The sequence below is a fragment of the Dryas octopetala genome, chromosome 1, assembly GCF_963921425.1.
Source record: "Dryas octopetala chromosome 1, drDryOcto1.1, whole genome shotgun sequence".
NCBI classification, from domain to species: Eukaryota; Viridiplantae; Streptophyta; class Magnoliopsida; order Rosales; family Rosaceae; genus Dryas; species Dryas octopetala.
In genome coordinates, this window is record NC_141366.1 from 29,176,516 (window position 1) to 29,201,868 (window position 25,353).

Sequence of the window (25,353 nt, forward strand, 5' to 3'; positions counted from 1 at the left end):
TACCCTATAGGCCCTATGGACCAACACCCAACCCATTTTCTTCATGTTCCCTCCCGAACATCAGTACAAGAACAAAGAAAACCCATGAAAGAATGATGCAGAGCCACATCTTCTTTAACCTTGATTTCACTCGACCAACTTCTTCTTCCATTAGCCCTTGCTTCCTTAAAAGCCCAGGTATCACCTGCCTCGACCTTTCACACATAGGTGGATCGACCCACCTCCACAGATTGCAACCACCTCTGCCTCTCTGCAATTTTACAAACAGAGGACAGTGAAAAAATGCCCCAAGAAAACAAAGGCCAGAAATCTTTAAATATTGAATATTTGACAATAAAAAAATAAGAGAAAGTAAGTTGAGGCATCAGAATCATACCATGGAACAACACTCGAACCTCCTTTCTGGATTCAAATCAGTCCAAGATGTCCTTATCTGGATGGGTCTTCCACACTAGCAATACATTATACTAATTACCAGGTATGCTCTCAATAATCCACTCAAATGCTTTGTTTGTTTTTTGGGTTAAATAGCTAATATATAGACCTAGAGTTTCAGATGGGGATTGAGGTTTAATATTGGTGGGAAAGTCCATGTGGATGGCGGGAAATCGAGATTGCAGTTGGGATGGGCAAGGTCTGATTTAATTGTGCACGAAAAGATGAAAATGCCCCTGCAAACTGGTCACGTGCGGGTCACGTGACCAGTTTTTAACGGTAAATGTGACAGACATGACGGAATGTACTTGATTGAGCCATTTGAAAAATTCTAGTCCTTAATTGAATCAAAGTGAAATTGGAGTCCTCAACTGAAAATAGGAGTATATTTATAGTCCTTTTGCTAACATTTTCCCTTTTACATATATATATATGAAGGGTATTATGGGTATTTTATTAAAAAAGGTTAGAAAAGTAAGTTTTAAAGAGAGGAGGTCAAAAAAGTTTAGTTGATATTTAAAATGGTCATTGAATAAAATTTCTTTGGCCAGAAGTTACTACTTGGTTATTCTAGTGTAAATCTTTCCTTTTAATCCAAAGCATGTTACTGTTGGGAAAAAAAAAGTTTTTTAAAAATAAATAATTTATCATTGTTTAATTTTTACTGTTTTTTTGGTGAAATCAACAATGATGTGAAATCCATGAAAATTGTTGTGAAGTCCCCCGGAATCCAAGAGTCATCATATGTCCACCTTGTATACCCAGTTTCTCCTTCAAGCTGTAGACCATTGACTATTGAGAGCAGCATCTCTTCTTGTGATCATATATATTCGACACATTGCAGCTTGGCAAGGAAGAAGTAGCAGACAGGAAGCTTTTATACCTTGGAGGACTTTGATACTAAACACCCATTTCAAAATAAAATTGGCAGCTGAGTTTTGGTCATCATGCTACTATTTTTTATTTTTTACAACCATTATAAATCAAACAACCAAGAGTAGAATTTCCAATATAAAACATGTTCTTCATCAAGTGTTCAAAAGCAAAACGGTACCAAAAATCAACACCATAAAGCTTCTATTCATGTACATATATGTATATATAAATATGCGTAATAAGTAAAACAAACCAAACTTAAGCTTTCGATTCTTTCCTTTTGTCTTAAAATCCAGAAGTAGAGGGATAATTTGATTACAGAACAGTATCAAGTGGCATGACCTGTCTTCAACTGCACATGCAAGCAATTATATAGACAATCCTTTCTAGTGGAAAAGGTCTGTGGCCCTTAATTGACATATTTACAACCACATATTGAGGTCAACAATAATAATCTCACCAACTTCCCTCTCTAACACTAATGTTTCATTTCTTTTTTTTTTCTTTTCTTTTTCTTCTTGCAACTAACTCAAAACAAACAAATCTTAAACATAGCTATTTAAAAAGACACTAAGACCCTCCGATCCTGCATATTACAAGGTTACTTAAGAAAAATTAAAATAGAAGGAAAAAGAAAAGAAAAAAGGAATTCATAAGTCCAACAGAAAACAAAGGAATTTTCAACTTTTTAAACATCATTTCATTTCAAATAATGTTGGTTCAAGTAAATAAAAAAAAAAAAAATTGTTGGTTCATCTACCCTCATTCCCTATCTGTAAGGACCCTTCACTCATCAACTTCAAGCTTATGCTGTTGAATCTTTCCCGCGAGTATTGCCTTGATGCTTTTCTCCAATCTGTACCAGACTTCATCATAGCAACAAACTCGTCGTAACTTATGCGCCCATCCTGCAAGATGATATGAGAAAGGTTGTAGTTCAAGTTACCAAGACGAAAAACATTTTAAAAGGCCAATAATTATATTATAAACACACACACACACACATATATATATAGTGTAACACTGGTGGCCAGAAGCACAAGACAACCCTTTCAATTAGGGTGATTCAGTCAGCAATAAAAGAAAGACAAACAACAGTTGAACACATTTTGTAAATGACAGAAGTAGAGAGGGTGAATCTGGAGTTTGCATGATTGGCCTCCTTTGTCCACAAGTACTGGAGAAAAAATACACAAAATGGAAAGACCAAATTATGCTTCCAGATATTGTACAGAATACAGAGTGACCAGACCAGTCTGTTCTTAGAATAAGCATTTTCCCACTACAATTATAGCATCAACAAGGAACTAGACAAAGGAAAGCCAACTAAGATTATCTGGCCTCGGGAAAATAACAAATACACAGCAAGGTATTAAAAAAGGAAGACTCAAAAAGTCAAAAGGCCAGAAAATCCTTGAAAGTCTGAAATATGATATTGCGATTCACATTTAGCAACAAAGTAAGGTCTTCTAATCATGTATAATGGAATAAAATCTTTTTGGATTAAGGCTAAAGCTTTTCTAAATTAATTGTCTTTAAATGAGTAATGTGAACTAAAAACTACAATTATCACCTTATCTGTGTCCACATCATGCATAATGGCACGGATGACATCCTCGCCACCTGTGTCAACATCATCATTTAAAGCATTCCGCAATTCTTCAATTTCTATGTACCCACTTTGGTTTTGATCGAAGAATGAAAAAGCTTTATGTAGGTGCTCATCGTTGGCCATCCTTTTAAGGTGAACTGAAACTGCAACAAACTCTCCATAATTCAGAGCTCCATCACCATCAACATCAGCCTGTAGAAACCAGAAATCAATTAGTAACTTTTTACAAACCACAAAAGGAACTCACATGAAATGTTTTCCAGTAACATATTGTAGTCAATTACAAGAAAATTAGCAATTAACCCTCCTCTCCTCTCTCTCTCTCTCTCTCTCTCTCTCTCTCTCTCTCTCTCTCTCTCACATGTTTTTTTTTCTTAACTTCTTTACATTCTTATTTTGAGCTGAATCATCACAATGAAACTATTGCTGCTAGATTTTAGTTTGCTTCTCAAGATTTTACATGTTGCAGAGTTAAGCATATTATAATCCAACCCAAGGTTAAAAGTATGGAGGACAAGTTGGCTAAGCACAAATTGATGCTTACAGCTTCAACTAGTATTTGAAGATCTGGGTCAGGAATCTGCTGGCCAAGCTTATGTATCCCACTTCGAAGCTCTTCCAGGGTTACCTTGCCCTTGTTTCCAATGTCCATCATTTGAAATGCCTCCTTTATGCCAGCTGCTTCCTCAACTGACAAATGCTCGGCTATGACCTATGGATGAAAAGATTCAAATGTTCACACATCAATTTAAAAAAATATGAAGCCTATAGGGAAAATTTCACACAAGATACAAGTTGCCCAACATAAATGACTTCTATAATTATGGGACATCAATAATTTATAATGAAAAGTAGATTAAAACATTACCCCCAGAGCTCTTTTTTTCAGTTTGTTCATTACAGAAAATTGTTTCAGCCTTGCTCTGACATTCTCACCAAGTGGGACATTTGGGGCCTTCTTGGCATTTTGTACCCAAGGATGATCTACATGAAAAGAGTTGGAAAGAACTTGTCATATAAAGCAATATATCTTTGCAGAAATAAATCTTTGCAATTATATAACATATCAGATCACTGTAATTACCAATCACTTCCTGAGCTGTCAGCCGCCGCTTTGGATCAGGATCAAGCATTTTCTTAACCAGGTCCTTCGCATTATCAGAGACTCTAGGCCAAGGGTCCCTCTTGAAATCAATGATAGAGCGAATAATTGCTTGTGCTACCCCTTGTTCAGTTTCTACAGGGAAAAAGTTCTGAAAATTACCAGAAGGAAATACTAATAATATAAACAAGGAAATACACCAGCAGGTGCACTTGTGTGCATGATATCTAAATCAGAGATATCTTTTTCACAATTATCTTAGACAATCAAACTAGACACTGCATAATCCCTTTTCATCTCTAACCACCTATAGGAGTTGTAAAGAATCAAAATAGAAATACTGGAAACAGAGACACAAACCTGCCCAGAAAGGTGGAACACCACAGAGTAAAATATACAGGATAACCCCAGCACTCCAGATGTCAACCTCAGGGCCATAATTGCGCTTCAGAACCTCTGGAGCCATGTAATATGGACTTCCCACTATCTCATTGAATTGCTCGCCTACAGAATAGGGAGCCTTTAGCCACATTGTATTCAACATAAGCAGATGCAGAGATGGTAAAATGATGCTATAACATGATTTTCAATAATGAGGGAAGTATCAGTAAACAGGCTATACTGAAGCAGTACCAGGTTTAAAGAATACAGACAGCCCAAAATCAATTGCTTTTAAGGGGGCCGTTTCCTTCTTATTTGCAAATAGAAAGTTCTCTGGTTTGAGATCCCGATGCATTACTCCTTGTTTATGGCACATCTGCAAAGTAAAATGCATGTAAGTAAACCAGAATTTTCACAAGAGAATCTTCTGAACACCATCATCCAGCAACAGCAAATCAATGAAGATAAGTGACATCAGAGACAGAATTGGCAGATCGATTAATTTAACATGTAAGAAGAGAGGAAGAGAGAGAGAGAGATTGCATATTAATCACACTGTTATGTAATATAGACAAGTATCTTCAGTGCATAGGAAGTAGTTATAATAGCATGATCTAGCATATTGTATGTACAAAAGATTCAAACAATCATCAAGAAATCACCTAAAAGAATATATATGCCCCATAAAATAACAAAAAGAATAAATAAACCAATGAAACACTTCGACTAATCTTGTTAGAGAAAATGAACAAGGAAAGACAAAATGAAGACATCAAGGTTATACACATAATAGTATTTACTTTCAACATCAACCACAGGAAACTCAAACCAATCAACAGAATGCAGAGAAGAACTACAAGTGCCTGCAGAGAATATCCATGCAAGCGGATGGAGGCAAACATTCAAATCACCAAATGTTTTTTAATTTACCATTTAAAGTTCATAGAGTAAATGACAAGAACAAGAAGCACCACAAACTTATCAAGGTCAAAACTAATAGAGATTTCCCCTAAACTACCACAAAAGCAATAAATAGAACAAAAGAACATAACAAATCTGATTCAGCCAGCATCATATATTCATATAAGACAAACCATATCATGTTATATCAAATTAATGTAAGAGCATAATTATCAAATTTCACAACTATATGAATTACCAACCCAAATTAACACCACAGAAGAATAAGATTCAACCTGAACAACTTCAATGATCGTCCGCATTACGGCTGCAGCTGCACGCTCGGTGTAATGCCCCCTAGCAACAATGCGGTCGAATAACTCACCGCCCTCGCACAATTCCATCACAATGTGAACCGCATCGTCATCCTCATAAGTGTCCTTCAATGACACAATATTCGGGTGCTTAGGCAAATGCCTCATAATCTCAACCTCTCGCCGCACGTCCTCAATATCCACAGCAGTCCTTAGCTTCTTCTTTGAAATCGATTTGCACGCCAATTTTTCGCCTGAGTTTACATCTGTGCACAGATATGTGATTCCGAATTCCCCTCTTCCAAGCTCGCGACCCAGATCGTATTGAACCGAAATGTCTCGGCCAGTCGGGTCTTTCAAGACACATAGCTTGTCCCCACCACCATTGCCATTAATGGCACCACCAAAATCAGTAGCAAATGGATTGGGTTTCTTCTTGGCCTTCCTCTTGTTCTGGCCAGGTGTGCCAAGGGTTACACAGCAATTTCCCATGAATCAGAGCCTCTATGTTTCACAATTTCCCAGCTTTTCTTGAGATTTCAGGAAAACACAATTGAGCAAAAGGGTCAATAAATCCGAATCTGAACAGAACAAGAAAAATATATTAGAAAGAAATCAGATAATCATGTTGACAAATCCAAAATTTGAGCTCCATAACATTTCAGCTCCAAGATTTTGGCAGGAAGCATATTTAGAAACTGGGATGTTTTTCTTGATTTAAAATGCTTTTTTTTTTTTTTTTTTTGCAGAAACAAACCAGGAATCTTTGATTTTGTATAGAAAACAAAACAAAAACAATGACGTCTAAATTTCTTTCTTAATTATTTTCCAATGAAGCTAAAGATGAAAATGTTGGAGAACAATAAAACCCACCTGAAGGTTTCTTAAGATTTCTTGAATTTCACGTGATTTTCAAGAAGGCCCAGATGAAATTCGAAGGTAGGAGAGAGAGAGAGAGAGAGAGAGAGCGCTCTCGACCTAAAACAAGAAATGAGGGATTTGGGAAGGGGAAGAAAGAGAAAAGGCGATGTGAAGGTGTGAAAACGCCATGGATTTGCAGAGAGAGTCAAAGCTCTTTCAGGCTTCTGTTTCTCTCTCGTAATCCCTCCCTTCAATCCTTCTCTTCTTTTCTTTCTTTCTCTCTGTAAATCCAAAATTTTCTTGTTCTTTTGTATGGGAGTCAACCATAACAAAACAGAAAACAAACCTTCTCTTTCTTCTTTTCCTTTTTCTTTTTTCTTTTTCTTTTTCTTTTTCTTTTTTTTTTTCTCTCTTCCCAAAATATCCAGCAAACCTTTGCAATTACAGGTTTCTTTTTGTTTTGTTTTTGGTAATTTTCCTTTGTTACCGACTTACCGTTGGGTCAGTGACGTCAGTTACACACAAATTTCATCAAAATATATATTAAATATACTAAAAATTATTTTTTTAATCAATTGAAAATAAGCATATGAAAATAAAACAAATAGCAAAATTAAAGGCTAAAAACAGGTGATAAAAGAAATTATAGTATGTGTTGCACACAACCTGTGTATGGTTATAAGTAACAACCAACTACAACGAATCATTATCTCAATTTTTTTTTTTTGTATTTAGAGGAGCGGGGATCGAACTTGAGTGCCTCAAGTTCCAAGGTACAACTCTTCCAATTGTTTTATCCACCAACTGTATATCTTAAATAATTGTTGATTTTTCAGTTGAAGAAAAAAATAAGTAATATATTTTTTTTTAAGCAATTAATATTTGTTTTTTTTTTCAAAATTAAATCATTGTTAGTTTATTTTTAGTTTTAAGACCAAAGTTAGTTGTGCTACTAAAAGAATATTACCTTCAAAATATTTAGTAAACATAGTTGTATTATACAGATTTTGATCCTCTCCTAATCCAGCCTTCTTTCAACCTATCTAAGCTAACCTTTTACTATAGTCTTAAAAAAAAAAATTACTATAAAATGCCATGTGTCCAATAATACGTTCTCACAACAATTTTGAATTTTGTAAAAAATAAATATGAAAGAAAATGTAAAACAAAAAAATTATCTCCATCTTAAGGTAAGGTACATTTCTCATGCCATCGGATTAATTTGTTAGTTTAGATTTTTCTCCTTCTTCCTTAGTGTTGTTAGTTTTGTATTAATGAACAGTGATGACCACAATTTGGATAGTGAATTTGCATGGATATAAAGAATTAGGGTCCGTTTGGATTGAGGATTTGAATTTGAATTTGAATTTCAAATTCATGTATTTTAAATTCATGTATTTCAAATTCATGTATTTCAAATTCTATTGTTTGGATAAAAAAATGAAATATGAGAATTTCAATAAGGATTTCAATTGAAAATTTTAAATTTAAATATATTATTATGGTAACATATGATAGGCTTGCAAAGATAGCCTATAAATGAGGCCCGTGACCTATAAATTTAAACTAACTCATTTTAAATTGTACTTTATATTAGAAATCACTACATATTGTTAAAAAAAGAATAAAAAATTGTTCAAACCACATATTGGCTTACTATTTTATATTAGAAAAATCACTACTGTTGGGAAATGTAAATTAATGTTCAAGATCACTATAAATTAAAAAACTACTGAAATTCATATTCATAAAAATATAATTATATTTTTATAAGTTCAAACAACATAAGCTGCTCTAGCTTGATACTCTTCAAACATTTGAATGGCTAAGGTATCTCGGAATGTTGTCCACTCTTCAGTCACTCTAACTGCTCTAATGTACTCCTCATCCACATCTTCATTTCCCAACTCTAAAGAATTTTCCAAGTCTTGGTCCACATCATTCAATAATTCATCTTCTGGCATCTCATCTCGAAGAAAGTTATGAATAATGCAGCAAGCATTAATAATCCTAACTTGTGTTTTCACATTAAAAAACTTGATGTGCGTAGTATAGCCCATCGCTTTTTCAATAATCCAAATGCTCTTTCAATTGTATTTCTTGCAGATGAATATCGAAGATTGAACAACTCTTTGTAATTTGTTGGAGTATTTCCCCTCCACAATTTAAGATGATATCTAGTACCCCGATAAGGAGCTAAAAACCCTGGTCCATTAGTGTAACCCGCATCCACGAGATAGTATTTGTCTACAAATACAAAGTATACAGTATGATCAAACATCAAATGAGAATGAAAATAAAAATTACACAGCATAAACTATGAATGTTACAGTGTAGGATTGAATGCCTACTTGATGGGACTTTTAAGCCACTGTGTCTATGCAAGGCATCACGTAACACTCGAGAGTCTGCTGCAGATCCCTCCCAACCAGGTAATACGTAAGTAAATTTCATGTTAGCATCACAAACACCTAAGACATTCGTGCTAATGTCACCCTTCCTATTTCGATATCTTGGTTTATCATCAATGGGAACAGTTAGATTAACATAAGTCCCATCAAGTGCTCCAAGTGCGCCCTAACAAACACATCAATGCTCATATTATAATTAAGTACTATATAATTTGATTTGCAATTATATATGCAAGGAATAAAAACTTTTTAATACCTGAAACCATCTCCATTTCTCAGCATCTCGCTCATTGAGAACTACTTCATGATGTTTTATGTAATATTTCCCAAGTTTGATCACTGCTCGTAAAACAACATGAAATTGTCTACTTATTGTTTCTCCTGAGCGAGCATATATAGCTTTAATAGTACTATTTTTAAGGTTGTGTCCTAGCATATGCAAAAATAATGCCACAACTTCTTTAATGGTGACATTTCTTGTAGTCACCAACCCACCTTGATCTTGTAGAATATTACACAACTTCTGAAATTGCAATGGCTTCATTCTTAATTGTGCAAAGCATGTAGGCTCATTTTCTAAGGCTCTCATCCAAAGTTTCCTCCTATAAGCTTTTTCATCAACTTCACATCTTAAAGGTTGTTTTGTCATATACTTTCTCTTCCGCCTTTGAGCACCAATAGCTAACATCAAAAAACTAATAACTAAAACAACAACTTGCATTACTTTTTTCTTACGTAATTTCTTTGTCATCCTTTCATTTCTGCTTTGAATTAACAAACCTCTCTCACCATTATCCATGAGGGCTACAAAGTGAACCAATTTGCCCTAACAAATGAACAATAAAAATTTTGTAATTCTGGATGCTAAAGCAATTTTTTATTAAGCAATCAACAAGTAACATGCACCACATATCCTAACAGCAATCAACAAGTAACAGAAATCAACCAGAATCAGCCAAAGCACCTAACTTTCAACAAATACAATTGCATAATACACAAATTTCTTATGTTTGTTTGTTTATAATAAATGGGGGTTTTTTTTTTTTTTTGAGAGAGAATAATAATATGTGGGTTTAGATGGGTGGGTGAGTCTGAGCAGAACCAGCAAATGGTCCATACCATTCAACAAATCATCAACAACTGCTAACTTAAGCTTAATCACAAGAACTCCAAATTCCCACAAACAAAATATAAAATAAAAAGATCAAAAAGACAACTTGAAAAATAATAACAAAACAAAATTGTGCTCCCTTAACAGCAAAGAGAAAAAAGAAAACCATGTGCCTACTAAATCACAACCACAAAGTACACCACTACGCAAACACATGCAATTCTCACCCACCAACCTGGTTATGTCATAAACCAGAAGTGCTCCAGCTGCTCCTTTGTAGTAAGATCTAGTGATGGATCTGAAAGATTCTTGCCCAACCTGAAATAAAACCAAGGATTGCTTGATTAAGTATATTCATTGCACTACTAAAATATCTCCATTTTTCTGATCTCTTGTCTAGTTGTCTCTTAATTAAGCTTCTCTGGCCTGGCTCTGCAGCTACGAGAGTACTATTTTAATTAATAATTCTCTGTGCACTACTAGATGCTATATTGACCAAGCTAATAAGCAAACTTATATAAAGAGAGAAATGAACTCTGCTGCCAAGTCGTTTTTGCTTAGTTTGGTAGGTGTAGATAGATATCAAACAATACTTGGGACTGAAGCTCTACGTATACATATATAAAAAATTAACAGCAGCAGGGCCAATTAATTTCTCACATCCCAATTAATAAACCCAATTCTTTGACTAGTCATATTCTTTTTCTAACTCTCCCCAGAAAAAAAAAAATTAAAGCCCTCTCTCCCCCACATGTGTAATATAATGCTTTGCTCTTCTCTTTTCTGGGAAGCTTTTCTTAAGGAACAAACACAAAGCTTTGCCAAAAGTGACCCAACAAAGATTTCTGCAGGTTCCAATTCCATGCATGTCCTCCAAGGAACTGAATTAAGGACCAGCCAAAGCTATTCCAATTTGGAAACAGACATCAACAAATTTCATAGTGAGCAAACCCTCTGTTAACTTCTAATTCTATTGTATTATGTTTGTGGGTAATTGTTGTTTTTGGGTTTAAAGCACAAACAAAATAAAGTGAGTAATTCTAATCAGATTTTTGTTCAAGCTTAACTTTGTGGGCAATATGTAATTTTGTTTTTGCTTCTTTTGGATTTTGAAGTGTATCCCAAAGTGAAGGTGAGGGTGCATGAAGAAAAAGATGATCTTTCTCCACAGAATGATCACAGAGCATTGCTGCTGACAAAAGTCTCTGAGGGTACAATTTAATTTCATCACTTGTTAAAATGTTAGTAACCATATATTTTTGTCTGATATATAGATGCTCGGAATTTTCAGTGAAGCAGATTCAAAGCTGTTCTTTACCATTAATTACCAAAACCATGAAGGCTTATGTTCCCAAGTTACCAGGACAATCAATTTTGTTGTCATCTATATACACTCAAGTTTTTAAGGTTTTTATTTTCAGAGAATGATGGGATGATTGGGAGTAGAAAGAAGCTAACTGATAAGAAATCTTCGGCTTTCAAAGTGCATAGCACAAAAGAGAGAGTACCTGCCCAAACCAAGATAGCCCCAAGTCAAGTGAAGGCAGCAAGGCCCCAAGTCAAGAGAGAGTACCTGATCGACACCGGCAGGAGCAGATCGATTCTGGGAGGTGGTGATTGTGTGGAGGCGAGGTTGTGATGAGACAACTTTTTGGCCGGAGAAGTCGAACCCGACAGAGGTGGCCGACGCCAGAAGGAGCTCGTCGACGCCGGCATAAGCAGATCGAAGCCTAGAGGTGGTGGCGAGGTCGGGTTTCTGTGGAGGCGAGATCGTGATAGATTTTCTATTGGACTGAGTATTTCAAATACCTACATTCAGAAGTGATTTCAAATACACGGTTTTGGGCCTTTCAAATCTATCCTGGATTTGGGCCAAATCCAAATCCTTACTTAAAGATAAGCCCAAACAGGTGAATTTGAATTTAGGAAGCCCAAATCCAAATCCACCTCTTGAAATACAGGTTCCCAAACGGACCCTTAGTTTCTCAATAATGATGATTGCAATTTGGGTGGTGAATTACTAGGATACGAAGAATCAAAAAATTTTAAAATTATAAACTCAAAAGGATATTTTAAAAGATGAATCAATATGAGTTGTCCAGTCTTTTCTTAATGTGGAGAACTTGGTGAATAGAATCTTCATAGGCTTCTCATCATGAGAAGTTCATTGACAATGGTTAGAAAAATTTCATTTCATGTCTTAAAAGTGCATGCATATGATATAAGAAATTTATTTGTATTTTGGTTCAACCTTTGAACTTTAATTTCTTTCTATTGTGCATTATTGGCTGACAAATCTGCTCATGAATGAAGGTACATAACATACCCTTATCTCACTAGTTACATATTTACAATATGATTTTTCTCTCTCTGCACATGTCACGCCCCAACTCATATTAATTAATTTCTATTTAGTTTAAGTGTGAATCATATCTTAATTAAAGAAATATAATTTATAACATCAACATATGACATAAATAGATAAATAAGTTGTTGATGCACAAATTTGGATCGGTGGTATATTTAGCAGACACATAATGAACACGAGATGTATAATGGATCACCACGATCCATGTGATCGGGCTACATCTACTTATGTCTTTTGGGTTCTCATTATGAATAAATGTGTTACATTGTACAAAGAGAGCATGAAAGCTCTAGAGAGATAATGAGAGTTAGGTCTAAAGATGAGAGAGAGGAGATATAGAGATGAAGAGATCATTTTCTATGTGGGTAAGGGTCCCTATTTATAGAGGATAGGGAGTTCTAGATTAATTGTGATCATATTGCCAAATCGAGTAAGAACCTAAAGGGTCACACATACAATGTGGGAGACCAAAAGAAAAGGATGATATATACTGAGGATCAATATGTTTGATTATTGATCATAATTATCGTGATAGTTGTTATTACCTAAGACTGGGAGTTGACACTTCCCAGTGGGTCACCCATCCTAGTATTGCTCTACTGTGAGCTCAGTTAACTGTGAAGTACTAATGGGGACTATAAATCTCTAATGACTTAATTACTAATTGATGAAGACAATTAGTAAGCCCATAAGTCAAGTGACTAATTTGAAATGATCACTTGACATAATATTTTCTTAAGTAGGATTAATTAACTAATTAATCTACTAAGAGAGTAAAATTGGAAATTCAAATGATGGGCCTTGTAGAACCCATCTCCATCACCATTCCATTGATGCCATACCCAGAAAAGAACGGGTCTTGTAGATCATTCTTTTATTTTCATCTTTCCTTCTTCCACACTTGATGTGGACTAGCTTTAGAAAGTTCACACTTGGGGTCTTAAGCTTCTAGCCTAGATGAGAGTTCATCCTCTTAGTGGAGCCAAACCTTGAAGATGGACATGAATGAAGGCATCCCTATGGATGTGTGCAATCTTGGGTTCTTCCCAAGATGGTCTTCAACAGTAATTTCTTATCTTGTATAGCTATTACTAGTTTTTCATTTCTTATCAAACCTAAGGATCCTAGGGCTAAGGGAAAAAGTGATTATAATTGAAAATTCACCATGCTTCCACACTTAGATGTTTGATTCTAGGTTCACCCACGTTTCCCTTCACCTATGTCTGGTAGGATCGATCCTATGCTTTGTAGGATCGACCATATGCCTGGGAAGGTCGGTCCTATGAAATTTTGAATATTTTTTTTAATAAGTGAGATCGATCCCGTGAGATTTTTTCTAAGTTTTCACTTTTCCTAGTCTGATTTTTTCAAGGTTTTCATCCATAATTCATCTATAATATTTTCAAATATATATACAGGGTCTATGACTTGTTTCCTACTCCTATATATATGATTTTTGTCTTATTTCCTTATTCCATAAGGTTTTGATTCTTTTATATATATAGCTTTCTCATAATTCTAGGTTCATCACACACATTATACAACTTTGAGAGATTATATATTCTAGGGTTTGGTGTGATCTTTGTTATGATACTATGAACATCCTTGTTACATAAACATTAATCATATATGATAATTCATCGTGCATAAGTATGAATAGTTTGAATAAATTGTTGCTTGTGAATCTATTCAAGCTATCACATCTTTCATTCATTCTCCATCTTTGATTGAACTCGAGTATCATGATCGAAGCTGGGTTTGCGAGCTCTTGTCTTCAGGGCGTTGGCAAGAAGGTCTCCATACTATTCTCGTGATCGAAGAGCTGCAAGTGGTGTGAGGTTAGTGTATCTTTTTAGAACGAGTCTAGTTAACTTGTTGTAACTTTTCAGGTATCATAGTGAATTTTTTTCCCTGGACTAGATCCCGCAATTTTTACTCAATGGAGGGTTTTTCGTATCAAAAAATCTTGTGTGCACTATGTGATTGATTGATTATTGGTTTTATTACTTAGTTGATTTTATTTTAATTCGTTGCTTAATTTATCAACTTGGTAATTTTTAAAATTGGATAATTTTGTGTTTAAGACTATTCACCCCTTCTAGGCTTAGTTAGTGATCAACTTGAGAATTTCAATTGGTATTAGAGCAAGTCACTAGAATCACTTAGTGAGATCCTAGGTAAGGTCACTGAGAATGGATCGTGCGAGCAGTTCTATTGCTTATCTCTCATTGTTTGCAATCTTAAGTGAGGCTTGAATGCAATATTCACAGCCTTGACTCATGATCATTTCAAACATATTTCACACTGTGAAATATCTAGGGAGGCATGAGATATTCTGCAAGTTATCCATGAAGGAACTTCATCTGTCAAAGAGTCTAAATTGCAATTGCTCACAACTCAATTTAAAAATATAAAAATGCAAGAAACTGAAAAACTTCTCTAAATTTTATGCTAGGCTTTGTGATATAATTAATTCTTGTCATAACCTAGGTGATAAATAGTTCCTAAACATAAGGTTGTCAAAAAAGTTTTTAGGTCTCTTTCTACATGTTTTCATGCAAAAGTAACTGCTATTGAAGAATTTAAAAACTTAAACACTTTGAAAATTTAAGACTTGGTTTGTTCACTAAAGACTTTTAAGATGCAATTCCCTAAACCTAAGAAGATGAAAATTATTGCTCTTAAAAACTAGCTGTTAATGAAACCTCTAATGAGTCTGATGATGATGATAATCAGGGGTTTGATACTCCTATAACTATAAAAGATTTGACTTTGTTTTTTAAACGATTTAGATGCATGTTTAGGTGAAATACAGGCTAGGTAAGTCGAGTGATAGGAATTTTGAACAAAACAAGGGTAGGAGGTCAAAGTCTAAGGTGAATGTGAGTTCAAAGAAAAATGTTCAATGTTTTGAATGTCAGAGATTTGGTCATTATGCTTCTGATTGTGCTAACACTAGAATGAAAAAAGGTTAAGGAGAAAAATAACGCAATTAACACAATTTGGAGTAATAGTGAGTCATATTTTTTTGCTGCTCTTTCGTGGAAATTTCATCTCTTCTTTGTAGTCCTTTGCCTATTTAAAGAAGCCTTAGCCCTCATCTCTGGGCTCTCCTTTTTCACGCCCATTAGGGGCTATGCTAGCTTAGGCCTATTCTTTATTTTTATTTTTACGTTTTGTAATGTCTTCTTTTATTTTTACTTTGTAGTACATCTCCATTTAATGTTATGTTTATTTAGTTATTTAAATTCTCCTATTGTCTCTTTTATTTAGTCTATTCTTATTTCATTCTTGTCTTTTAATATTATGAGTTTAGTTTATTTATTCTCTTGCATTTTTAGTTTTAGTATTTTTTTTCCTTGTTTTTATTTTCACCATGGTTGGTCACTACTCACTAGACCCTTTTACCTTGGTAAGGGGAAAGCATCACCATGTTATATTTTCTAGTTAATGTTTAGTTAATTTTATAGATCTTGTTTACAAATTGTGAAAAGAGCAAATTTTCACCCATGATGCCATGTATCATAGGTTGTTAGAAACCTCTTTTCTACATCTATGCTTGGTTGTTAAAGTTTCAATGCAAATTTTTTGATCTCTAGTTGTTACTTAAAATTTGGTTTCACTTGAGATGCTTAGAGCTTGTGCTCTTAAGCAAAAACAAGATCTAGCTACCATGAAAAATAATTTCTTTTGAGCTTTAAATATAAATACATTTGGTAAGAGCATCAAGTTAAGTCTTGGGTACCCTCATTTCTATGGGAAATTACTAGATCTTTGTTACCCTAGACCTTGGTTCCATACCAATTTCTAGTCCCTTCCACCCATATTTGCCATTTTATTTAGTTATTATTTAGTTTCTCTTATTAAAAAAACCATCAAATATCTTAAGCTAGGTTAGATTTAAAGTAACTAAAGTTTAAATTAGTGTATCTCTTTTGTAACACTCCTTGAGGATCGGCCTTGGAAAGTGTCGTCTATACTCTAGACTCGTACACTTGCGAGTAATAATTAAAACACAACACTGAGACAGGGGCAAGCTTCAAAGTAGAATTTGAGGGAATTGAACTTGCAGCACGCTGAACTGTTTTTTACTAAATGACCTGCCCAAATAGATGATGTTTGGGAGGAGTCACTTAAAAAAAAATAAAAAAAACATAAAAGCAAAATAAAGGACTTGATCATATTTTTTTCCCCAAATTCCAAAATCCCTAACATTTTCCTTAACTTCACTGCACAGCACCGCTGCAAGCTTGGAAGTCTGCCATCTCTTGACTTTGGTCTGTCCAAGTGCTCAGCAGCCACTAGAAGTCTGCCGATCATATTTTTTGGGAATTACTTAGGTCCTGAGGTTTGAGGACCCTCTTGTCCTCAACAATGATGTGTCCAATAACATAAAGCCATGTAGTTGCTTTTAAAATTGCCAAACACTCCCACTATTCAACCTAGCCTCTCCACCACCGCGGCACCACCCACCCCCACTCATTCAACCCAGCAGCCCACCCCCTCTCATCTTCATTGTCAGAGTCCACCACCGACAACCCCCTCATCGGCTAACCCCCACCACCAACAACCCACCCACTACCAGAGAACCCCCCACCACTGGCTCCCCTTTCTTTGTAAAAAGATTTGGGGTTTAATTTTTTTTTTTCTCACTAAGATATATATTTTTTGTGTTGGATTTTTTGGATACCCTTTTGGTTGATTGAAGGGACATGGGATGATATTGGTTTTTGGTTGTTGTGATTTTAGATTGTAGAGTTATAGATTTTTGGTATTAGTAGATCTCCAATTACTTAAGAGAGAGTAAAAGAGAGGCAGAAAGATGAGGGAGGGGGTTCCGGCGGTTGGGCGGTGGTGGACGTTGCCACCAGTACGTAGAGGTCGTTGGTGCCAGCAGTGAATGTCACCGGTGCCGGTGGTGAGGATGGCCAGTATTGGACCTTTGGAAGTGATGATGGGAGGGGGTGGAGTTGCTGGGTTAGATGAGTGGGAGTGTTTGGCTACATGTTTAATCAATTTTAAAATCAAACACATAAACTTGATTTTATTGGGCACATCAACACTAAGGACAAAAGGGTCCTCAAACCTCAGGACCTAAGTAATTCCCATATTTTTTTCCTAACTTCTAAGAATTGTTGTATCTGTTTGGTGGCCTTGGTCCATTTGGAGTTTGGAAAATTGGACTAAAGATAAAAACTTGCGTTTTTATTTAGAATTAATTACTCTATGATGCATGACAAGCATTCTATTTAACCTTTACTATACCTATTGTTCAAATTTAACAATAAGGTCACATTTGTAAGTTATGATATTAAAAAAAAGACATAAATTCAATTTAGACATATAACTATATATACAATTTCAACGGGGTCCACGAACTTTAAAATATTTCAAATATACACTCGATTTATTATCTAAATTGAAAAATGGACTTCCGTCCATCGATTTGTTGAGAGATCAATTAAATGCCAGCTTGGCTTTTGCTGACGGGAATTAATTGGCGATGTGGCACCAACTCAGCATACCTTTCCTGCTAAATGAGCGACACATGGCCACCTGACACGGGCCCACACGCCCATCACCTCTTTCCCGCTCGTCGAACGCTCTCTTGACCATTTAGTCTCCCAAAAACATCACGTTTTCTCCCAAATTCGAATATAAATCCATCACTTGTGTTCGACAAGCGAGAAAGAGATGATGAGTTTGTGGGCCCGTGTTAGGGGTTAGGTGGACAGATGTCACTGTGTCGCTTATTTGGCGGGAAATGTTTGCTGAGATAGCGCCACGTCGCCAAGTAATCCCGGTCAGCAAAAGCCAAACTGACATTTACTTGATCTCTCAACGAATCAATGGACGGAAATCCATTTTTCAATTTAGATAATAGATCGGGTGTATATTTGAAATATTTTAAAGTTCGTGGACCCCGTTAAAATAGCATATATAGTTATGTGTCTAAATTGAATTTATGCCTAAAATATATGTTATTCTCTCTCTCTCTCTCTCTCTCTCTCTCTCTCTCTCTCTCTCTCTCTCGATCCATGTGCGCAGCCACTGCTCCATAAAGAAGCTTCTTGCTCTGGCCTTCCCCCGATGAATGTTGACCACTGATGTGCTCCCTACATCGGCACCAACTTAACCCACCCCTCCCCCTTGCCGGCTGCCTGCCACCTATAGCAAATTGACACAAGAAAGGGGAATAAAGTCACCGGCTTCCTCGCCAGATTCTGGCCACCTCCAACCTCCGATCACCTTGGTTTTTAGTGGGTTTTTCTCCTCTCCTTATAGGCTTCATTTTTCCTATATATTTGTTAGTTTAATTTTGAGTATTTGAGAAATTGAAATTTGGGGTTTAGGAACTCATTTTAGGTTACCTTTAATTTTGGCTTTGGAGAGTGATTTTGGGTGTTTTTGAGTAAAACAAATATTGAAATTACGAAATGAAACTGTAAACTGAAATTGCAAAATGAACTTAAATTGCGATTTTTTTAGTTTGTTAATTGCATCAGATAATTGAAATTGCGATTTTATAAAAGTGTTCTCTATAACTGGAACTACGACTGAAACAAGTGAAACTGAAACTACAGTAAAAACTGAAATTCTATGTGTGTGTGTGTGTGCTCTTCAACCTAATCAAACCCCCTACCGTGTGTGTGTGGTGTAGATAAATTGAAAATTAAATTTATGGTTGTTGGTGGGTTGATATTACCTTAAAATTAAATTTGTGAGCTTGAATGCTTTTGGTTGGGTTGCGAGTACCTTAAACTTAATGGAAGATGAGCTGTAAGTTATTTGATTTGGGTGGTTTTGGTTAAATTAAAAGTTTGTTCGATACCTTATAATTAATACTCTTTTATTTAAGTTAAACACTTTCTAAATTCTAGCTCCAGTTTGCTTTGAATTTGGTCTCCTTGCCGTGTTGGTCTCCTTGCTTGTTTGATTATTATTATTTTTTTTTGTCGTAATTGGTTAATAGCTTCTTGTGTGTGTATTTATAGACTTTTTGTTGTAATTATTGCTTCTTATGTGTCGGTGTGTGTAATTACTTGATTACTTATCTGAGGGTTGGTAGGTGCACTGCAAGATATTTTAGTTGAGGTTGAGTAGAATATTCAGCAACTAATGAAGTGTTATAAAAAAGAATGTGAGGAAATGTTTAGAACATGAGAATTTCATCTCTTAATTTCTTTGTCTTTCAATTTAGGAGTTAGCAAGTGATGAGAGTAAGGAGAAAAATGTACCAATTTATAGACTAAATTATAGACATAAATGGCTATGATCAATTTCTAGTTATTTGTTAATATACTTTATATACTTTTTTATTATTTATATAAAAAATACAATGAGTTGTCACATTTAACAAGATTATATACTAGATTACTAGGTGATTACCGTTTGGGTCCACCACTGCTTAGTTGCCAAGGTTATAATTTCTAAAGATATAGATGAAAAAAAAGATAAGAAGAAAGAAGAAGAAGATAAAAGGAACAAGCAAACAGGAGGAAGAAGAAGACTGCAATGTTAACGTTACTGCTAAAATTTTGGCTGTCTTAGTTCCGTTGGGCTGGAAGGAATGGACCTAATTAATTTATTTTGAGTTTTGGGCTTTACTAAATAAGTAATGAGTCATGGGCTGTATTATTTCTTTCGGCTGAAAACAGTGGGCTAATAAATTGGATTTGGTTAACTTCTAAACTTAATTGAGCCCAAAACTGTTAAATTTTTTTTTAACTAGATAATTATATTTAATGTTAATAATTATAAACCCCCTAGTTAGAGATAAAATCTCTCATAACCTCCACCCAAAATCTAACTCTCTTATAACCCCCAATCTTACACTTAATATTTTCCTAAACCCCCTAGTCAACTAATACCCAGTCAACTTTGACTCCCCATATTTTAATTTTCCAGTTTTACCCCTTTTGTTTTATTTTCATTTTCAGCCAACTAATACTCTCTCTCTCTCTCTCTCTCTCTCTCTCTCTCTCTCTCTCTCTCTCTCTCTCTCTCTCTCTCTCTCTCTCGGTCTCTCCTATCTGTTGCCTCTCTCCCCTCTGCGTCTCTCTCTCTCCCCGCTGCTGTCGCCGGGGCGTGCGCCGCCGTCTGGCGACGGTTGCCGGTGAGACCGGTCCCATCACACTCGCCTCTCCTTCCTCTTCCTCCCTATGCCCTCCACGTGCCGTGAAACTAAACGTCGATGCCAGATCGAGTCTAAGCAGATCTGAGCTCTCTCGCCGGCGATCCGTCAATTCCGGCGGCGACGAGGTGTCGGACCGGTTGGGTTCTTCTCGCCTCTTCCTCTTCAGTCTCTCCATGCCATTTCCTCACTCCGACCACCACTGGGCACGGCTTTTGCGAAGCTACAAAGCTGCGGCTTCTCCGACGGTTTTTGGGCCGATTCCGATGGTGTTTTCTGTCGATCCAGGTATCAATCTTTGTCCCCTCGACCTGCTCTTGCTATTGGTTGGGTTGTTTTAACTCAAATCTTGGTTTTCATGTTGGTTTGCCGCTGCAACCGCTAGATCCGCCACTTGTGGCGGCGGGTTGGGTGTTTTTTTTTGCTGTTCAGCCTCCCCCGAATCCTAAAAGCTCAATTCGAGGTCCAAGAATATTTTTGGGTGAGTTCTGTAATTTTCTGTGTGTTGATTGGGGCTGGACAGCCACCGTGTGTGGTGGTCACCGCCCGACTCGGCCGTTGAACGATCAATTTTATGAACCCTGTTTGATTTGTTGAACTGTCTGGTCTTAAACAGGTACCTCGGCGATTAAAAAGTGCAACTGAATTCAACAAATTCAGTTTCAGTTTCTAGCTTAATTAGTGTAACTGTGTAAATTCAGTTTCAGTTCTAGAAAATTTAGTTTTACTTTCTGAAAATTCAGTTTCACCCCAAATTCAGTTCTACCTTAATTATGTTAATCGGATAGAAATGTGGGTTTTTTAATTGATTTATAAGTATATACAAATTTACTTAATTTATTGATTAAACAGTTTCAGTTCGTGAAACATGAGTTTTAAATGAACTTTGAATGAAATTATGGTTCTGAAATATGATGAATCAAATTTGCAGGTAGAAACAGATCGAGGTAGTGGCGACTGTCGTGTACTCGTCGCGCGTGAGGTGATCAGACGACGTTGTATTGTTGGCTACTCCTCTCATCTCAATGACTTGTTGTATTGTTGGTTTTTTTTTTTATAAGGTTGCTGTGTTCTTTTTAGTGAAACGGAATTCAGTAAAGGTGTAACTGTTTTAGTGAAGTGTAATTGTTTTAGTAAAGGTGTAATTGTTTTTTAATTAAGGTGGCATTTTAGTCGAGGTGTAATTGTTTCATCACTTTATTCAGTTTCAGTAAGTGAATTCATAACTGAATTCTTCAATTTAGTGTAACTGAATTTCTGAAATTCAATTTCAGTGTAATTGAATTCTTGAAAATTTTTGAAATTCAGTTTCAGTGTAACTGAATTTTTGAAATTCAGTTTTAGTGTAATGAAATTCAATTTCAGTGTTTGATTTTAGTTTTAATGAAATATTGAGTTTTAGCAAAAACTTCAATTCCAAAAAAAAAAAAAAAAAAAAAAAAAACAGTTTCACCAAAATACAGTTACAATGACGTCAGCATGTGTCAGCATGCGTCAGTGCGCGTCAGAAGGGTAATTTAGGATTATAAGTTTTAGGGGGTTTTGAAAGAGTTTCTAGATGGGTGGGGGTTTAGACAAATTTTTTTGGTGAGTAGGGTGTTTAAAATTAGGCACTATTATATTTATAGGATTTTAAAGTAAAGGACCAAAGGTCTTGACAGCACATTAAAATTCATAGTTAGCTTCCCAAGGCTTAAGAAAAGAAGGGAGGGTGGTCTGGAGGAAGGGATGGGAGCTTGGGCAATGGAAAGAGTGGGAGGGAGCTTTTTTGTCCCTCTCATACTCACTTTGTTACAATTTTGATGCTCAAAGTGTGGTTTCTGCTCTGAAGAATGTAAAATAAAGTTTTGCAGCTGAAGGCATGCTGACAGAATGTAAAATATAGATTCGGTTCCAATACAATACAATACAATACAGACCAAGATAATGTAATATACAGGAACCAAAAGATAATGTAATATACACCATATAGACCAAGATCATGGGAAACATTGGATTTTCATGAACTTATAAAAGATATTGATAAGCCATTATTGACTTCTCTCCTTCTCTAAATATTTTGCACATTCATAGTATTAAAAAGATTATAAGGAGGACTAATTCTTCTGTATCATCTGTGCAGATTCTCATAGAAGGTCAAGCCAGAGTTAACTTATTCATAAGCTTTGCTCCAAAATGATTGATAACCCATCAGTGCTGAACAAAAGTTTTTTGGTAGTGGCTCAAAAAACTGCTACTTTGAGATTCGTCTTTCAACAATTGTGGCTGGAGCTTCCTCTGGTCCATCTATGGATGGCTTTATAACTGTGAAAAAGAACACATTATAGAAAATGGTGAAAGCAAAGAGAGCAACAGCAGTGTATGTGAAAAAAGATCCTGAAAATTCCCCAGTTTCTTGATCATCTGTTTGCTCTCTTGTAAGATTCACTTCCGGAGCTGCAATCAGTTGAAAACAGTTCTCATCAATAATCTTCCCATAATATTAACATACCATTAAATAATTCCATTGCCATTCCTAATAAGGCCCTATGAAATTGCAAATGCTACTTCATAGTTCCTTCACAATTCACATATTAGCAAAGATTTAAACAAAATCATAGCTTTGCAGCTTTAGATGCTGCAGTCCATAGTCAACTAAATTATATTAGAAAATACAATTTGACAAAATAAAATTTATTTTAATTGTAATCGTATAGTACACCTTGCTTTAAGGGAGCCATGAAACCTTACTGCAAATTGAAATCAATCTATGGCTTATCATGACAAGGCTTTAAATTGTAAAAGCGGTTTTGTGCTAGGAATCTGCTGCATTATAATGAGACTCAAAACTCCTATAAGCAACTGTAATTCATAAACACTACTTCCAGATTCAACAAAAATATTGTTAGAACAAGTCATTGTCTGAACCATTCAATCTTAAGATTGTGTACTAAGAAGTATTTTCAGCAATAACTTTTAGGCTATAATTAGAAATGTAATTCTGGAAGGAGTTTCATAATTCTAAGATTATATATTAATGAAATCCTGGTCAAACTCAAATCTTCCCCTTTTTGGTAAATTCTGGATTTTTTGTGATATATTTTTATGTTTTTAGGGCCCTTTGTCTTGGTATTCTAATAAAAAAGTCCCAAAGAAGGTTGTGTTTTGTTTTCCTGTGCACATGAAGGAATGCTGAAAAGCCAATAGAACAGTAGATATTGGGTTAAAAGGAACAATGCTATTAACTCCAAAATAAGGCAAAGGAAGGATTAGAAGGGTGCAGAATCAAATCATGGTCTAGAAAAAGTTCATGCAAATCTAACTATATGCATGCAAGGTTTATGTTCCATTGAGGTCAAATTTATCAATGATGGACAATCATCAAATATAAGTTCTGTTTGATTTTTCATTTTATTATCTTTGTTTTATTAAACAAGACTAAGAGAGCTGATAGGGGAGTAAAGAAATTGGTACGTTTGAGCAGAGCTCAAACTCACTCACATGTTCATTTGCATCCAAGTGTGTGTGTGTCAGTGAGTGAGTGAGAGAGAGAGAGAGAGAGAGAGAGAGAGAGAGAGAGAGAGAGAGAGAGAGAGAGAGAGTACCCTTTTTCCTGGGAGAGCGGACTTGTTTTTGGGAAAGAGATTGAAACTGCTGGTCAAGGTTTCTAAGGGCTTCTCTGGCCTTATCTGGGTCTACCTCAAACTGCTGTGACTCCTTCTCCACTGCATAAACAACACAAGAAGAAGAAGAATTTGGGTGCGTTTTCTTCTTCTTGAAAACCCCATTCCCGTTCAGTACTAGAAATTCAGAAATGTATGTTTTAAGCTTATCATTTGTGAGAGAAAGCGGTTGCAGTGATAAAGGTGGTGTGTTGTGTGAAAGAGAATACAGAGGAAGCATTTGATTTTGAATGAGAAGGGAACCACAGCCAGCCACTCTTGCAAGAAAGAAGAGGTTAACGATAAACCCAGCCAATGGGTCTCTGCGTCTATCCTCTCTGCCCAAATTGTCTTCCTATCCTGTTCTTCAACCGAAAGCTTTTGACACCGTTAATTTTACTAGAAAATACAAACCAAAGGATTCTTTTCAATTTTGGTACATGAAATTTTGACCATTATCATTTTTCTAATTAGGTAATTAAATTATTATTTGTTCTAATTCGTACTTAAACTTTTTTAAGTAAATAATTACTAATTACCCCAATTAATAATATGGTTTTCTAACCTACCTTTATCAGAAATAATTTAGATCCCTTTTTTTTTTTTTGCTTTTTTTTTTTCTTAGCTCGCACCCCCTAGTCAATACTGAAACAAGTTCACTTTTATTTTCAATTCTGCCCATATCTAGTTTTTCTATTCTCATTTATTATGTTAGTTTAGTGTTTTTTTTTTTTGGTATTTTCAATAGAAAAACTCAATCGAAGCTGGGGACTTGAGAATTTAAGATCACGAGTTTGAGATTGTCAAGCTTGCGATCCTTGATTTTGTTCATTGATTTGATTTTCGATTGTTGATTTTGCTTCAGATTGTTGAATTTATTGGAGGTCAATTTCGAATTTGAGCTCACGAGCTTGAGATCTATGAAGTTGTTGCTCTGGTTTGAAAATTTGATTGAAGGCCTTTGTTAGATCTATATGTTTCTTTGTTTTATCTACCTCATTTGATTTATTACTGGTTTTGATTTGAATTATTGAATTTATTGGAGGCAATTTTCAGTTTTCAGGTCACGAGCTTCAGAGCTTCAAAGTTGTTGCTCTGGTTTGGAAATTTGATTGGAGGCGTTTCTTAGATCGGTGTTCGTACTACTTCTCCTCTTCGCATAACGATAAGTCACATAGACTTAGCATCATGTCGTTTGGGCCCAAGC

The 25,353-nt window shown here is 35.5% G+C and overlaps 3 protein-coding genes across 3 annotated transcripts; 1 reads left to right on the plus strand and 2 right to left on the minus strand.

The window, feature by feature from the left end:
• Positions 1 to 1,988: 1,988 nt before the first annotated feature.
• LOC147299578 (calcium-dependent protein kinase 8-like) lies at positions 1,989 to 6,769 on the minus strand. The gene is made up of 9 exons (XM_086229881.1): positions 6,494 to 6,769; positions 5,603 to 6,201; positions 4,659 to 4,782; positions 4,386 to 4,529; positions 4,008 to 4,160; positions 3,792 to 3,907; positions 3,468 to 3,635; positions 2,885 to 3,115; positions 1,989 to 2,219 (listed from the first exon to the last, which is right to left on the minus strand). Exons 2-9 carry the CDS (start codon positions 6,110 to 6,112, stop codon positions 2,064 to 2,066), a joined length of 1,602 nt encoding a protein of 533 aa, XP_086086007.1. The 5' UTR covers positions 6,113 to 6,201; positions 6,494 to 6,769; the 3' UTR covers positions 1,989 to 2,063.
• A 3,975-nt stretch (positions 6,770 to 10,744) lies between these two features.
• On the plus strand, positions 10,745 to 11,642 carry LOC147299579 (uncharacterized). The gene is made up of 4 exons (XM_086231222.1): positions 10,745 to 10,944; positions 11,119 to 11,214; positions 11,278 to 11,293; positions 11,345 to 11,642. The coding sequence occupies exons 1-4, from the start codon at positions 10,755 to 10,757 to the stop codon at positions 11,640 to 11,642; spliced, it is 600 nt and encodes a 199-aa protein (XP_086087348.1). The 5' UTR covers positions 10,745 to 10,754.
• A 10,725-nt stretch (positions 11,643 to 22,367) lies between these two features.
• Positions 22,368 to 24,512, minus strand: LOC147299580 (uncharacterized). Its single transcript, XM_086228316.1, has 2 exons — positions 24,090 to 24,512; positions 22,368 to 22,941 (listed from the first exon to the last, which is right to left on the minus strand). Exons 1-2 carry the CDS (start codon positions 24,385 to 24,387, stop codon positions 22,739 to 22,741), a joined length of 501 nt encoding a protein of 166 aa, XP_086084442.1. The 5' UTR covers positions 24,388 to 24,512; the 3' UTR covers positions 22,368 to 22,738.
• Between the last annotated feature and the right edge of the window lie 841 nt (positions 24,513 to 25,353).

Bases quoted from the DNA above. Each gene is read 5' to 3' on its own strand.
- LOC147299578 (XM_086229881.1), bottom strand. From the start codon at position 6,112: ATGGGAAATTGCTGTGTAACCCTTGGCACACCTGGCCAGAACAAGAGG. The intron at 4,161-4,385 runs GTTTGTGTCTCT...TTTTCCCTGTAG, and splicing joins TGTTCCACCTTTCTGGGCAG to AAACTGAACAAGGGGTAGCA. The intron at 3,636-3,791 runs GTAATGTTTTAA...TTTCATCCATAG, and splicing joins TGAAAAAAAGAGCTCTGGGG to GTCATAGCCGAGCATTTGTC.
- LOC147299580 (XM_086228316.1), bottom strand. From the start codon at position 24,387: ATGCTTCCTCTGTATTCTCTTTCACACAACACACCACCTTTATCACTG. The intron at 22,942-24,089 runs GTACTCTCTCTC...AACTGATTGCAG, and splicing joins CCGCTCTCCCAGGAAAAAGG to CTCCGGAAGTGAATCTTACA.
- LOC147299579 (XM_086231222.1), top strand. From the start codon at position 10,755: ATGTGTAATATAATGCTTTGCTCTTCTCTTTTCTGGGAAGCTTTTCTT. The intron at 10,945-11,118 runs GTGAGCAAACCC...TGGATTTTGAAG, and splicing joins AGACATCAACAAATTTCATA to TGTATCCCAAAGTGAAGGTG.